The following is a 15,554-nucleotide window of genomic DNA, read 5'->3' as shown; positions in this document are numbered from 1 at the left end:
TATGTTACAGTGATGACTTACGTTCGACTCAATCACACACTGAACAGCTGTAAGTAAAAAAAAGTTTATTTTTTTTTCTCAGTCTTTATAGTGACAGTTTTACAAAGCAGTAGTAGAGGCCGTTTGTGAGATGCCTTTTTAAAGCACTTGTTGCCACTGGAATATATTTATATAAGCTTGCTGCTTGGTTGCTAAGCACAGATCCAGGTGGCAGTAGTACATGAACTGAGGTCACTCACCACCTGTTTCTTCACACATCTCATGATCTATCATGGCTCGATATTGATTAGTTTTGTCTGATGTCAGTGCACGGTGGCCACCATTGATGAGTTGATTATCATGAGAATGACTGCTTTTCAACACAAGTACAGTAACATATCAACAAAGCATGAGATTAATATGGTACAATATGCCAAAAACAAAAAAAATTGAAAAAAAGATGTTCCACAGTTTTATGTGCATCTCTAATAGTTTTTATAGCACCAGTGTGATGATTTTATAGCACCAGTGATTTAATACAATCATCAATGTTCTTTGGAGGATATTCATCCATACACACAGGATCTACTGGGCAAACATACATGTGAAAAGACAAACACACACAAAAAAATGCTTTTCGCACAGGAGTAATAAGTTGTACAGGAAGAGTAAAAAGACTGGGAAGGAGAAACTGGGAGGAAGAAGGAGGACGCAGTAAGAGGATGTGGGTGAGTTGTAGAAAAAGCGGCAGTATCTGGGCAGGTGATATCTGTAGTCAATCAGCAGCCACCACAGCTCTTCCCACAGCTTGGTCCTAGTGATGCACACTGGCCGCTCTGCGCCGCAACGCCGCAGCGAGAGAACTGATCACGGCACAGGTCCGCTAAACACGCAGAGACAGTCAAAATGAGTCTCAATATACAAACGCACAAAAAACACAAATGCAGAGTACAGTGAACGCACCTCTGAGCAGCTCTTCATGTGCACACACGGTCCTCACGCAAACCTCCTTGTTGATGACGTACACCCGTCGCAAACTTAATGGAAACATATGTAGAGATTACAAAAGAGTCATCTTCACATCAGTCAAAACTCTACTTAAAGAATAAGTCTGGAAATATTCTGTATTCTGTCAACGATTTCAATGAAAAGATCAAACCCAACAATGAACTGATTAACAAGTGTTATCTGTGTATCCAAAGCCTGATATATCGTATTCCTCTGTGACCACAGAGCTTCACTGTTGTCCAAAAACTGTTGAAAACACATCAATGAGTCATACTGTTGCACTGGCGGACATGTTCTTTCATTACGATAAACACAGGCACTGTAGTTTATTTTTAAGCAATCTCACATACACCGTCCTGCTGTAAATACTCAGAGCACCAAATGTGTATTAATACGCATCACATAGATGCATTGTAGCTCCCAAAGTCCAATATTTTCTGTATTTACGTCACCAGAATATACCAAAACTCATGCATTGTCTAGGAAGAAAGTATACCAATAAATTGGGTAAATACTGACTTTTGAGCTCTCTGTTTGCAAGCACAAGCTTGGAGAAGATTTGATAAACAATTTGGGCTTTTTTGGAGAGTAGTAGAAGTAGTAGTTTCAATTGTTTAGGGAAATGCTGAGATGGAGTTACAGCAAGTAACTCACGGTTTGTTAGTCCTACAAAGTTCAGAGAGATTTTGACTAATTAAAGGACACAGAGATAATGACTTGTTTTCATTGTGGGGTGAACTGCTTGATTAAAAGTCATTTCAGTGCTTACCTGTAGAAGCAGAGGCTGTTCAGGCACTGCTTGCATGGCTTGTGAACAGAGTAGAGTCTGGTGCAGGGATACTGCTCCTCTCTGCAATCTGAAAATCAAACACAGCAAAAATTATTTCTCCACTCAAACTAAACAACTGATTATCTGTCCTCCCTTCTCTAAGGGTTTTCTTACCAAGAGGGCCAGGCTCTGTGGGCTCCGTCTCCAAATCAGACTCTGATATTCACATGGAAAACAGATTTTCATATGACACAACACAAACTACTTAAATAGCATGACTCAAAGATGAAGAAAATTCAGCAAATATACCTGATTCTTCTGGACGGACCACTGGCTCGAGTCGAACCTGCTGCTGGTAGGTTCCAGGAAGAGAGTCAGGATTTTCAGACACTGGACAAGAAAGAGAGGAATCGCTTTTATAAAATACACTTATGTTAAACTATAAAAGTAACATCAAGGAAAATTTCTATGAACCTGAAAATGCTTTACCTTGAAAATAGTCTGGCCCATATTCATCTGTTAAGCCACAAAATAGCAGGAGAGAAAATTGTCTCATGAGATCAACATTGCGAAACCAATTATAAACGCAACAAAAAGCACTGCAGCATATAAAATAAACCACCTGCACACCAAAACTAAACAAAACAAGCAGTTTGTGAGGGTGTAATGCATGACTTCATATGCAAGATGTTTAAAAATAATAACACGCAGACTGGTCAAAGTACTATTTACACTGTGACAACAGTTGCTATGCGGGTGGTAAATAAAGTAAGGAGGAGAGAACTCCTCGAGGCTAGGTGACACATCAGAGGACAACAAGAAATAGGTAACAGATGTGCAGAGCTCTGATATAAACAGATGCTGAGCTGGAACAATCAAGGCCAATATTCTCTTAATGAACTCACCCAAAAAAGGAAACGGTTCCTGGTACTGAGCCTGGGCGAGCAGCAGAACTGTTGACATTTCAGAACAACAAAGTAATCACAAAGATGGGGTAATGAGTGAAAAACAGGGGAAGGAAAGTCAGTAATTACAAGTACTCTGAATACTGAGTATCTTTAATGCTTTATTATTATTATACTAGTACTTTTTTCAGGTGTTTTCTAAATTCTACTTTTACTTTGGATTTTTAAAGTTTTGTACATTGTACTTTTTCTCAAAAGTGTACTGCCACTAATGAAATGTTGAGTTCATAAGAAATAAAACGCACCCATACTCATTTCGATACACTCATTTTGCTGCTACAGTCTCACTTGGTCTGGTATGGCAATGTTATGGTGGCTATTGTTAGCTTATGTTAGCATACAAACTCTTGATATTGTGTAACTTTTTTATTGTTACACTACTTTTTAGCATTTACCATTATCCTCTTAACTGCCACCTGCAGCCACAGTTAGCAAAAGTTACATAAAGTCACCAGACCATTACACCCTGCTACACACTGCAATGCCCGGCTTCGACTTGCTATGTCCGGCCAAGCCCCTGCCACGCCCTGTTACGCCCTGTTGTGCTCTACGACACCATGAACTATTATAACTATTCCAATATCTTTATTGTGACTATTATTGCCATTGTTCATCATACCCCCAACCGGCACCGTCAGACACCTCCTACCAAGAGCCTGGGTCTGTCCAAGGTTTCTTCCTAAAAGGGAGTTTTTCTTTGCCACTGTCGCACTTACGCATTCATGCATGCTCTTGGGGGAATCACTGGAATTGTTGGGTCTTTGTAAATTATAGAGTGTGGTCTAGACCTACTCTATCTGTAAAGTGTCCTGAGATAATTCCTGTTATGATTTGACACTATAAATGAAATTGAACTGACTTGAATTGAGACCACAAGTGTATTGAATTGAACCACGGTGTGTTATATTGCTTTTTAAATATAGGTTTTTATTATCAAGACATTAAAAAATGTTTTGTTTTTGAAATGTTAAAAAATGTAGTTTCTTAAAATCAAATATAATGTAACTTTTGCTGTTGGCCTGGTACTGGGATAATAGAAAAATGCTAGTGTAACAGTAGCACATGTGTAGAAGAGGCCGTAATGTCAGTAAAGTGACTCAGTAATTTCAGTTACACAATATCTAGCTTAAATTTGCTAACATTAGCCACCATATGCTACTGGTCGTCCAAGACCAAGTGAGGCTGTAGCAGCACAAACCTATGACTGTATTGAACTGCTAGCTTTTCCCTTTCCCCCCTGTTTCCGGTCTTTATGCTAAGCTAAGCTAACTGGCTGCTGGCTGTAGCTTCATATTTATCGTACAAAAAATGAGAGTGGTATCAATCTTCTCATCTAACACTCGGCAACAGAGTGAATAAAAGTAGTATCCAAAAACAAGAAACTATTCCTTAAACTTTGATGGTTGCACATTTTAGTAATAAATATTTAAATTTGAGATTTGAAACCAAGTTTTCATCGGCTTCAGTAGACTGTTGGTGCAGTTACCTGGCATGCAGATGAGTAGGAGGACTCTCATGGTCACTCTGGGAGGTAGACTGACTTTAACACTGGATGGGGAGATGAAGAGAGTATTTATAATCAAAACAGAGACAACAAGAGGGGAATAAAGTGCTTAGAACTGAATATTCCTGAACTCTCCTCTCTTTCCCCCTGCCCTCCGTCACCTTTCCAACCCCCCCCTGTTCTCCCCTCTCTCCTGCCCTCCTTCTACCCCCCACCCCACTGGCCCCAAACAGCCAAGGCAAGAAAAAGAGTGGGAGAAAAACTCTGACAGCAAGAATGTGGCACGTCTGTCTTCCTAGGAACAATCTCTCTGTTTTCCTACTTTTCCTCGCTGCAGCAGAGTCTCGGGGCTGCATTCCAGGAAAAGAAACAGAGGACCCCTCATCCCCACCCCTCTCCCTAAGTTTTCTTCATCCCTCCCTCCCTCTCTCCGTCTGTCTCCACATCCTTCATTTCCCTTCTGTCGCCCTCACTGGTCATTTCCTTGAACCCTCCCCACACTCCTCTTTCCCCCCCTTTTCTTTCTTCTTCACTCCACTGAGCAAGAGCCTCTCAGGTTGAGTGTAAATTACATGTGGACAAGAACACTGACAGCATCAAGACATCACTGACTATTACTTATTGTAAAGTTGTCAATGAAGTTCAGGAAGTCACACTGGGAAAGTGTTGCATACAGTAAAATCCATTACCTTAGTTTCCTGTAACACTCACTAAACTACTTTCCACTTTGTGGAAAGTATGAATGCTCCTCCTCTACTGCAGTACTGTAGGCTGTTTCATACATACAACATGAAGCAGTTAATTGCTTGTGCTTTTTACATCCTACACTGTAGACTTTTCTCTCTCTGTGTGACTGCATGGAGAATTTGAGGCCACACTAAACACAAAATGTGATTGAAACATGGTTTGCACAAGTCCTGCATGTGTATCAATAAATCTGTGAAGTGAAGTTTGTGTACCAGCATATCACACACACACACACACACACACACACACACACACACACACACACACACACACACACACACACACACACTTCTTTTGCATCACAGTGGCTTTCGGAAACCATATGTTTTCACAGCACACATCTGGGAGCGATTAACCCCCCCTCCCACCTCTCCCCATTGAGTCCTTCCCTTTCCTGCTAGAGGACCCCCCCCACACACACACACACACACACACACACACACACACACACACACACAAGTAACAGTTTCTGAGGACAGCAACAGGAGATGCACTGCTGTCATCTATTTTACGCCTTTTGTTTTTATGCAACTATGGCAGATAAATAAATAAAAAATACAAAATCATCTTTCCATGTGCCCTCATCGACCCCCAGCCTCATGAAGCAACTGTGGGTTTTTTTTTTTCTCCCTCTTGGCACCCTCTCTCCATTGTAGTCCCATTGCTGCAGGCTGAGTTGTGAAGTCCCTCCTCTTTCTTCTCTCCAGTGAAAACACAGGACCACATGTCAGCTCTCAACAGCCATTAGCATGCACGCAAATTATCCCACTATTATTCGGTCTACATTACCCGAACTGATAAACGCTTTGAATGCTTTGATGTCCTTGAAACATAGACTGGGCTACATGCAATCTGTGCACAATCACCTCACATCCCCTGTTTTTTTTCCTCCATAATTCTCAGCATGAATGCAACTCAAGTTAATACTTTTGAACTGTCTGAGTGAGACCACGCATGCATAAGATAAAAAACAAAAAAGTAGGTCCAACTAAAACTGAAAATGCAAACACAAGATTTTTTTCTTACCCAACTTTGCTTCAGTTTGCTCCGGCTATCCTCAGCTCTCATGCGTCCTTTGAGTGCAGGAGGACCTCGCAGCGCCACATTGTACCACCCCGCATCTGTAGTCTCCTCCCCGTCCAGTCCCAGCCTCCATCCCCCGGTCCCAACACCGACCCGCAACGCCATCATGGTTATCCCGAGACTGGCTACCCGTCAGATCCTTCGACGCTAGGATCAAAAGTATCGATGAACTGACCAGACATTAGTAGCTAGTTGCTGCTGGTTGCCGAATCACCGTTGCTAGGTGACCGGGTGACCTTTGTGAATACCAACATGTCAGCAGGAGCTGAGATGCGTGAACTAATGTAAATACAACAGCAAATCACATATGTAGCCAAGTCTATGTAACCTACAGTGTCTTGTTTAATGTATTGTCATTATGTGGTTTCTCCATTATGTTTCATAATTATTGTCATTAGTTTTGTCTTCATTGATTAAATGTAGCCTAATTATTTCAATAAATGACTCGCAAGTCACTATCTGAAGGAGGTAACAATGATATAGACACTTGCGTATATTTGCAGTATGAACGGGTTGTCGAAAATAAATAAAATGTATTCGTTTTTCGCCATTGTATAAACACAACAAATGGAACTATGCACACAATAAATCTTAAAGCTCATGCATCAACAAGACTTCAGACCTTAGAAATAAAATAAGATGTATTCTCTTTCTATGCTCCAGACTGCTAAACTAAAATGTCTTCTTCCACATAGGCTTTGAAAGCTTTGCTTCGGGTCTAAGCAGATGTATTGCCTGTTAGACACCAACATCTACAGTAGCCTATATGTGACTTTTTATATTAAACACTTTAAAAGAATGCAACAACCTGAACTAAAACACGATTAAAACAAAAAAAGAAAAAATACAAAAACGTGCCTTTGCGATAGTCTTCAACTAAACTCGGTAACTGAGAAATCGCAGATGATGCGACTCATTTGAGCCTTTGCACAGTAGTGACATCTAGAGAACATTAACTGCTAGCCATCGTGGAACTGTGTAGCAACACTAGTGACTTTAAATAATAATCACTGAAAACAGCTGCAGGTATTTCAACTATTTATTTCCAAATCAAAAAAAAAAAAAAAAAAACACTGCTGCTGGTATGTTGGACGATCTGAGGGAACATATACACTGTAGGTCTTTAAATGAAGCAACCGCTGAAAAGCAGCAAGCTAAAAAAAAATGTTTACACACAAGAAAACTTCTCCTTTTTACTTTAATATGCAGCGACATGTCTCCCAATTGCACAAACATACACACAGTAGCGTTAAAGATAAATACTTCTGTTATGGTACATGTAAGACACACACAAACATACACACACAGAATTTCTCGTGCATTCATCCTGTACATGTGCGTTTATTTAACACCAAGTTCTCCAACCACACATACACATTTCCATTACAGTTGACTGCAGTCTGCAGAGTGTGGTGGTGGTGAAGCTGACTGGTGTACTGGCCATTCAGACCTCAAAAAGCATCAATATACTAATATAATAAAAAATTATGTTATCAATATTTAATTTGATCATGGAGGGAAAAGTTGTACAAGAGGACAACTGAGGTTTCAGACAGCAGCCTCCTTCTTCTCTTTGTATGTGGCCATCATCTTCTTGATCTCAGCTATTGCTTTTCCTGGGTTCAGGCCCTAAAATGAAGACCAGACAGACAAGGGAAAAGCAGTAAGAAACTGCACACAAACGGCACATGTCTGTATTTCAAGGTCACAAGATATACATAAGCTGTTGTGTGCAAGTGGCTGCAGATGTGTGCCGACACGTTACCTTGGGGCAGGTCTTGGTGCAGTTCATGATAGTGTGGCAACGATATAGGGAGAAAGGATCCTGCAGCTTGGACAGACGCTCCTCTGTGAACTCGTCTCGCGAGTCAATCATCCAACGATACGCCTGAGAGACAACAGGATGGAACCCATAAACTCTTCATCGGTCTGGTTTTTCCATTTATTTATTTTTATGCCGATTAAGATTTCAAATCAAGTGATTCCTAAAATGTTTATGTGCTCAGACACACACCTGCATCAGCACAGCAGGCCCAAGGTACTTGTCTCCATTCCACCAGTAGCTGGGGCAGCTGGTACTGCAGCAGGCGCACAGGATACATTCATACAGCCCGTCCTACGCACAACAAAAGGAAGGAATGCTTTTTATTTTCATGTGACTTTTATGATGCACTTCAATGTTTGATCCAAAACCCACCCTCCCCCCCCAAAAAAAAAACAGGTATACCAGTTTCTGTCTGTCCTCCACTGACTGCAGGTACTGCTCTTTCCCTTCATTTGAGTCATCCTTCTTCTTCAGGTAGGGTTCAATAGACTTGTACTGGGCGTAGAAGTTACTCATGTCCTGCAAACCAATAATACATTCAAGGATTCAGTCGGCATACAAATTTCAGAATAAAACCTTTTTTTAAATGCACCTGAAATTGCATAAAGGAAAACTGGATTTTTGTGTCAACACTCTTACGGCCAACACCCACTAACAGTGTTTTTTGACGCCCATCACTCACTCGTCTCACGCAACAGATACACTTCCATATCTTTTCTTTAAGATTATTTTTTTGGGCATTTTTAGGCCTTTATTGACAGGACAGCTGAAGAAATGAAAGGAGAGAGAGAAGGGGGAATGACATGCAACAAAGGGCCGCAGGTCGGAGTCGAACCCGGGCCCACTGCGTCGAGGAGTAAACCTCCATATATGGGTGCCCGCTCTACCAACTGAGCTATCCGGGCGCCCACACACTTGCTCTGCGAGACGGGTGTCTCACAAAGAACCCGGCATTTGTTTGTTTTTTACACTTGAAGTCAAAAAGCATTTTTGTTGCGTTTAGTGAAGGGTGATCTGCATAGACAGCCGTTTAAAGCACACAAATATCCTGCTGTATGTGTGTTTCGGACCTAACCTTATCTACTTTGATAAAAGGCTCCCAGTCTGTCTGTGAGTGTCTGTTTTACTACAGGTAGATTCCCCTCACTCGCTGTGGTGGGTGGCGAAATAAGATCAATGAATCAATCAATTCAAACACTGTTGATTTCTTCCTATGAGCACGACATAAAAACTATTTTAGTTCAGTCAATTTCTGCGTTCTGTCAGCCTGGTGGAGGCTGCTGGTGTTATGTAGCCACATGGTTGACTGAATTTATATGTAATATCTTATGACTTTGTGTTTTATTGTGATTTACTGTGACTTATTGTGCTTTTTATGATTACCAATTTGTTTTAATTTATGTATTTATTTGGCCTGTGAAGCACTTTGTGACTCTGTCTGTGATAAGCGCTATACAAATAAACTTTACTTACTTACTGTCCACTCAGCTCCCTAGGAGATGCTGCTGACAGACAGCTGTACCGAAGCGGAGGAGGGGGGTGTCTGTGTGTTGTGTATTGGATGACAGAACGCTAGCACGCTGCTCACGTCTCGCTTCCAATGGGGATTCCCAGTTAGAACAATCTCTATGTCTCTCTGATTTACTTAACTTAGTTCACAAAAGGCCGGGAACATATCAATCAAGAAGAAGTGGAACGACCTGATATCACTGTAATATTCAGTTTTATTACACGGCTCGTTTGAATACTCGATTCTGATTGAATCTAAGAAGCAACAATAACACTTTGTTTGTTTGTTGCACCAAAATTACCATGTGCATACTTTCCATAAAAATACAGAGGCAACTAATGATTAAATGAAAAGTCGTCAAAAACATTTTCACACAAATAGAAATTGATGGATATTTACTCACAGGTACCAGGTCCTTGACCACGTACATATGTGGGAGAGGGTAAATCTTAGTTGGCTTGCTAATGTTGGTGTCAATCTTGTCAAGACAGGCAAGTGTGTTTCCTCCATTAATGTTCATTGCACAGGATCCACAAATACCTTAAGTTAAGCAAAATAATAAGAGGTTTTATAGAATATCTGAGACAGGATAATGTGAAGACAAAAACACTTTTCTATCACAATACTGGACAGGAGTATTGTGTTATTCTAGCGTAATAACACGTTTTATTGGGAAAAGAAGAGTAATGTGGACCCTAAAAAGAGTCAAATGATGGAGAGAGTGCAGCATTATCTTTCATGGTTGAAGGACCTGTAGTTGGCATGAACTTTAAAAATAATCTACAGAGCCAGCTTTGGTATATTAGAGAAATCTAACTACTTGACCCTCACTAAATGTAGGCTGCACCAACACAATTGAATCATTTGAGACTTGTTGTGGTTTGCTCTAATATACTAATTGACTACTACATCAACAACTACTATTTACACAGAATTATTATTTGACACATTTAATTATCGTTTTATCTTGTAAATTGGTTTACTCTGCCCTCCATGTTACTGACCTTCTCTGCAGGAGCGGCGGAAGGTCAGAGTGGAGTCCATCTCATTTTTGATCTTGATCAGGGCATCAAGAACCATTGGGCCACAACTACATGCAGAAGAACAAATTAAGTCTGTGAGGGAAGAATGTCAAGACATGGAAGTGTAAAAAGGGACATTTCTGATGCGTTTGACTTGTCCAACAAGAACATCCTGACAGATGTTACGGCCTAAGAGCATTTTTGAGTATTGGACCCTTTTGACTGCGGCGTCATGTTGACAGAAGTGAGTTGAGAGTTTCCCCAAGCTGATTAGAGAACAGATGAAGGAAGAGGATTGGAAATATGCCAGGCTGTCAGAGCCACCTGAGTTAACTCTACTTGAAGGCTCATTAATAATGCCCTCTGTTTGCACGTGCTTGAGTACTGCTTTGAACTTCACTAAAAGATAAGCCTCCACTAGTGCAAATGATTAGCTAATAGCAGTGCTATTAAAAATAGCCGCATTTACAAGTATGCATTATAAGAGATTAGCAGAGTTTCGGTTGTCCTCAGAGTCAGAGTCCACTTCACATCTTACTAATAAAAGATTAAAAAAAATCTATACACAATGGTCACAGATAATGGTTGTTTCTGACTTGACGCCAGGTGTCAATTCATTTTAAAAACTCAATCTCCCCGTTTTTCTAACAAGTGGCAATGGAATAAATGCAATAATACACTTCAAGGTGTCTTGATTTAAAAAGGATTTAGCTTAAACTCATCCATCATGTATGGATATCAGGACATCTTGTTGCGTATTTAAGTAGCAAATCATTAATAACACAGATTGACGCACTGCTGCACATACAGCACTGGGCTTCCTCATTGCGGAGGGAATAGCTGCAGCACCTACGTGTTGAGGTCAATGTCGTAGGTCTGCATGCGTGGTTTGTCTCCTGGAGTGTCTGGGTCCCATCTGTACACCTGGAACTTCTTTATTCTGGGTTGAGCTGCTGGAGCCGCTGCTGTTTGAGCATACCGCACCGCCTGACAGCAGGGACAAGGGGAGAGAATACATGATCATTTTGGCACTCTACTGTCACTCTACTTAACACTAACCCTAAACCACTGCGCCATCAGTGATCATAAAGCTTCTTTTTTTTCTTCGTTAAAGCACAAACAATTCAAAATTACAAAAGAATCATGATTGACTGTTTATGTATCGCTCACCATCACTCATGATCTTATGACGCGTTTGCTAAACGTGGCTCTACTATTATAAAAAGGTATTATACATTTCCAATACATTTTGTCTGGTTGATTATTTTGACTGAATTCTGTACATAAAGTGTGTCAGACTGCTGTTTTATAATAATATATATTAGGTCATGTTAACGTTACTAAGATGTGCAATGTTTACACCTTATTTAACTCGTTTCCTGCCATATTGTGTGTTTACGTGGAATCGTCTACAGATTAAGCTAAACACACACCAGCCAATAAGAAGAAATTGGTTAGTAGCTAGTAGCTAACTGGACTAGCTACGTAACATGAAGTTCAGAGCATAGATGGAGCCCTCCGCTATGTTGTCACGTTACTCTGAGAAAAGCGAGGACAGAAACGGAAACTGACAATATCAGCTGATTGAAACGGTTTGATTATCCTAAAGATTTTTCAACATACCACCAGTCCTGCGGGGGAGCGAAACGCCAAAACACCACAGCGGCTCAAGGACGTGAGACCAGCAACCGACATTTTGGAGTCTCTCTGACCTCCAGCGTCTGCTATCCCAGCATACAACACCGTGGTCGCGTCACTGCTCTGGTGGGAGCGCGTGTTTTGTTGACTGGCGTCCCTCGGCTACAAAATGAGGCAGAAGAATAGCGACATAGCGTGAAATGTTTGTGGTTTATTTGAACTTTTTGAGTTTTATTTCATAGTATGTTTACCCCATATACTTAAAAAAAAAAAAAAAGGTTTAGCTATCATGATATCTTTATTGGCTTTTTTATGTCAGCAAAATCCGGGCGGAGCAGAGGTCACAAGATGTCCGGGCTTATAAATCAAGCGAACCCAGTGCTCCTCTGCTTTGCTCTGTCAGTCGTACTCGTAGCACGGCGTGTGTGGAATTGAACTCACATAACAGAGTCTCTTTACTGGTGGAGCTGGGCTAAGGTCATTTAAATAGTATTTATATCCCGTTAAAAAGGAAATTGTGGTGAAGTCGTTCACTAGAAGAATAGACATGGTATTTCTGACGTTGTCTTGTTTGATCAGAAGTCGTGGACCTGACAGATACTGGAAAGTTCAAGAAGTTCTCAAACATGCACGGGTAAGGCCACGACTATTTACTGGAATGAAGAGGCTAAGCTGTTCCATACTGTCAAAATGTTGTGATTCTTATGTTGAAATCTGTCTGGTAGTTGCATATTTAAACAAAAACAAAAAAATCAGTGAGTCATTTGCTATATTGTTCTGCTGTGTAGAGATGGTCCATGTTGTTGGATTCGGTTAGAAATATGCCTCATCATTTTACTCTAATATTAATAGCATAATGACACACTGATAATCATTTTGTGTCAGTCATCCTTCCTGTCGGTTCCTCCAACAGCACTTCAGAGGCAGAAAGAACCGCTGCTACCGTCTGGCTGTGAAGGCGGTCAGGAGAGCTTTTGTCTACGCCACTACAGCTCGGAGGCTCAAGAAACGTTACATGAGAACCGTGAGACACTCGTCAAATACAAATGTCCTCTATATAACAACAAACGCATGGCTGGCACACAGGCTGCAGTCTCTCAATGAGATTTAATTTGTAATATCCGAAAAAGAACATCTAGCTACTATGTAACCCATGCTACCGTTCTCAGTATAGGAACAAGTATGCCTCACCTGTAGGGAGTCTTTGGGAATGACGGGGGCATTGTATTTTACCAAACCACAATATGTGAAGCAGCTGCAGAATGCTGTAGTGTAGACAGTCACTGTGCAGCAAGTTTTTTTTTTCAGTCCTGTGCTGCTCTCGTATTTACTTGATTTCACCAGGATAATCCCCTCAGTGCTTTGCAAGGAGTCCTGGGTACATTACATACATATTGAAAAGGTACAGAAATGCAACCAAAACATATCAAAGAGTAGAAATAGTCAGTTGATATTGTGTACTAGTGTCTCAAGATAAATTTGTCTCAAAATGATTATACTTCCACAACAGATGCTAAAGGAAACCACATATTTCTTGCACAATAGGTTGTGTTTTACTGGATTTTTTTTTTTTTACCTCTTCTGGGGCCCTAAAAATCATTCAAATTAAATAATACAATAAAGGAAAAATCACTCTATGGATGAACTCCTCACAAATTATGTCCACACTAAGGCCATATCCTGTGATTAGTGATGACAAGTCGACATTGGTTAATTTTAGTGGGTCAAAAAGGTTGTTTACAGTATGGACATGTTGACTTCTTGCAAAGAATAATTTTGTATTTAATTGATCAAGGTAATCAATAGAACTTACTGTATTTGATGTGCTCTTATTTCTTCAGCTCTGGATCACACGCATTGCTGCAGCATCACGAGAGCACGGCATGAAGTATCCCGCCCTTATGCACAACCTCACCAAGGTTAGTTGTGCTGAATGTTACAGTATTGCACCAGTCCTCTCTACGTTCTTTGTTTGTTCACTTTATCTGTATGTGACAAATTTCCTCTCTTCTTCCATAAAGACCAGCGTTCAGCTCAACCGACGTGTGATCAGCGATCTGGCGATCACGGAACCTCGGACATTCCTCTCACTCGCAAAGCTGGCGCAGGCTCGGCAACAGGAAGGCTTCCGTGCAGCGTTGGGTGACGGAAAGGAGCCTTCTGGTGTCTTCTCCCGTATTGTTTTGCTACAGTGAAGGACTTGCTGCAGTAACAGATTTACAGTTATGTGGTTTTGGATTGTGGAGCTGTTCATGAGTCAGGCACACACTCACCTCCTTGCTCTACAGTTGTCACTTCATCTTAGTATCTTTCACATAATATAAGGTTAATTTAGTTAAATTATTTCATTTATTTTTATGATACTTCATTGCTCACAATACCAGGGCTGCTCCATGCTGAATGACCCACATAAATTACCTTTCTTGACACCAGAGTCTGATGACCATATGTGGTTGAAAAAGTGTGGACTGATGGCTGATCAGAGAAGACCATGACATGATGCACAGCCAGACCTGTGTCTCTTTGCCTGCACCATGTATAAACAAGTCAACATGGAGTCTCACGTGGGTTAGTCCCACACTGATTTTAAACGGTTACCAACAGAGCAATGTCACTGAAGTAGAAAGGGATGCAATATCTTACTCAAGGACACTCCAGCAGGACAGATGATTACTGTTGCAGTGCCTTGATCCCTGACCTTGAAGGAAGGTTTCTCCACTCACTATGCTACCCATCATCCATGCTGCGGTTGTGTTGTCCAAAAGCAGTGCATCCACGAAAACCGATTTGCCATCATGCCTTTTCCCTTGCTGACAATGCTGGCAATGGGCAACCCCTACATCCAGTTGTAAATTCTTTTCAGGTGACCTATTTCAAGTAAAGTTTATAGTAGATTAAAGAATATTTTTTTGGAAATTGTGCACTCTTATGTCAAGGATACAATTGTAATCCAAGATGGCAGCTGTCATTAAACATAAGAGCAAGGGTTTGTCCACAGGCAGCCCTGCCTCTGCTCTGCCACTAATTTCAATCCAACACCTCTATCATGTGTGCCAGACTTTTCCGGCAACAGTGTTGCGTACAAAATACTTCACTAGAGTCAGCTTGGTTACCTCCAGTATCAAGATAGAGGATGTGATTTATCAATTTCCACAAGCTTCTCTGTGTTTGCATATGCAACCTTTTGTTAATTTATGATTTGATGCTTTTTTTTTTTGTAGATTGAGAAGAAGAGTGACCTCAAGCTTTTGTCTTTGTGTAAATATATATTTTACCATTTGTTGTGGCAAGGTTGTCCTCTTAAAATATTCATTTATTAAACATTTTTGGTATATCATTTGTCCTCCTTTCTTGATTCTATTCAAACATGTTAAAGATGTGATTTTGAGAGATACTTTATTCTAGACTAGTCATTTGCAGGCTTCATGTTGGCTGCTATGTCAAACAAATACTACACAAATGTTCTTATAGCCATGAGCCACTATGCACAGTCTCACAATCTTA

The 15,554-nt window shown here is 40.7% G+C and overlaps 3 protein-coding genes across 3 annotated transcripts; 1 reads left to right on the top strand and 2 right to left on the bottom strand.

The window, feature by feature from the left end:
- Positions 1-48: 48 nt before the first annotated feature.
- On the bottom strand, positions 49-6,096 carry mfap2 (microfibril associated protein 2). The gene is made up of 9 exons (XM_078248542.1): positions 5,999-6,096; positions 4,208-4,269; positions 2,662-2,709; positions 2,246-2,272; positions 2,066-2,146; positions 1,931-1,972; positions 1,757-1,844; positions 943-1,016; positions 49-862 (listed from the first exon to the last, which is right to left on the bottom strand). The coding sequence occupies exons 2-9, from the start codon at positions 4,236-4,238 to the stop codon at positions 759-761; spliced, it is 495 nt and encodes a 164-aa protein (XP_078104668.1). The 5' UTR covers positions 4,239-4,269; positions 5,999-6,096; the 3' UTR covers positions 49-758.
- A 980-nt stretch (positions 6,097-7,076) lies between these two features.
- Positions 7,077-12,147, bottom strand: sdhb (succinate dehydrogenase complex, subunit B, iron sulfur (Ip)). The gene is made up of 8 exons (XM_078248537.1): positions 12,036-12,147; positions 11,266-11,399; positions 10,395-10,480; positions 9,794-9,930; positions 8,283-8,399; positions 8,070-8,171; positions 7,821-7,943; positions 7,077-7,684 (listed from the first exon to the last, which is right to left on the bottom strand). The coding sequence occupies exons 1-8, from the start codon at positions 12,105-12,107 to the stop codon at positions 7,604-7,606; spliced, it is 852 nt and encodes a 283-aa protein (XP_078104663.1). The 5' UTR covers positions 12,108-12,147; the 3' UTR covers positions 7,077-7,603.
- A 288-nt stretch (positions 12,148-12,435) lies between these two features.
- On the top strand, positions 12,436-15,387 carry mrpl20 (mitochondrial ribosomal protein L20). Its single transcript, XM_078248538.1, has 4 exons — positions 12,436-12,684; positions 12,964-13,074; positions 13,892-13,969; positions 14,072-15,387. The coding sequence occupies exons 1-4, from the start codon at positions 12,598-12,600 to the stop codon at positions 14,243-14,245; spliced, it is 450 nt and encodes a 149-aa protein (XP_078104664.1). The 5' UTR covers positions 12,436-12,597; the 3' UTR covers positions 14,246-15,387.
- The last annotated feature ends 167 nt before the right edge of the window (positions 15,388-15,554 follow it).

Source organism: Sander vitreus, chromosome 4 (genome assembly GCF_031162955.1).
Source record: "Sander vitreus isolate 19-12246 chromosome 4, sanVit1, whole genome shotgun sequence".
In the NCBI taxonomy this organism is placed as follows: domain Eukaryota; kingdom Metazoa; phylum Chordata; class Actinopteri; order Perciformes; family Percidae; genus Sander; species Sander vitreus.
The sequence above is the reverse complement of the archived record's forward strand: the minus strand, read 5'-3'. Positions and strand labels throughout refer to the sequence as shown.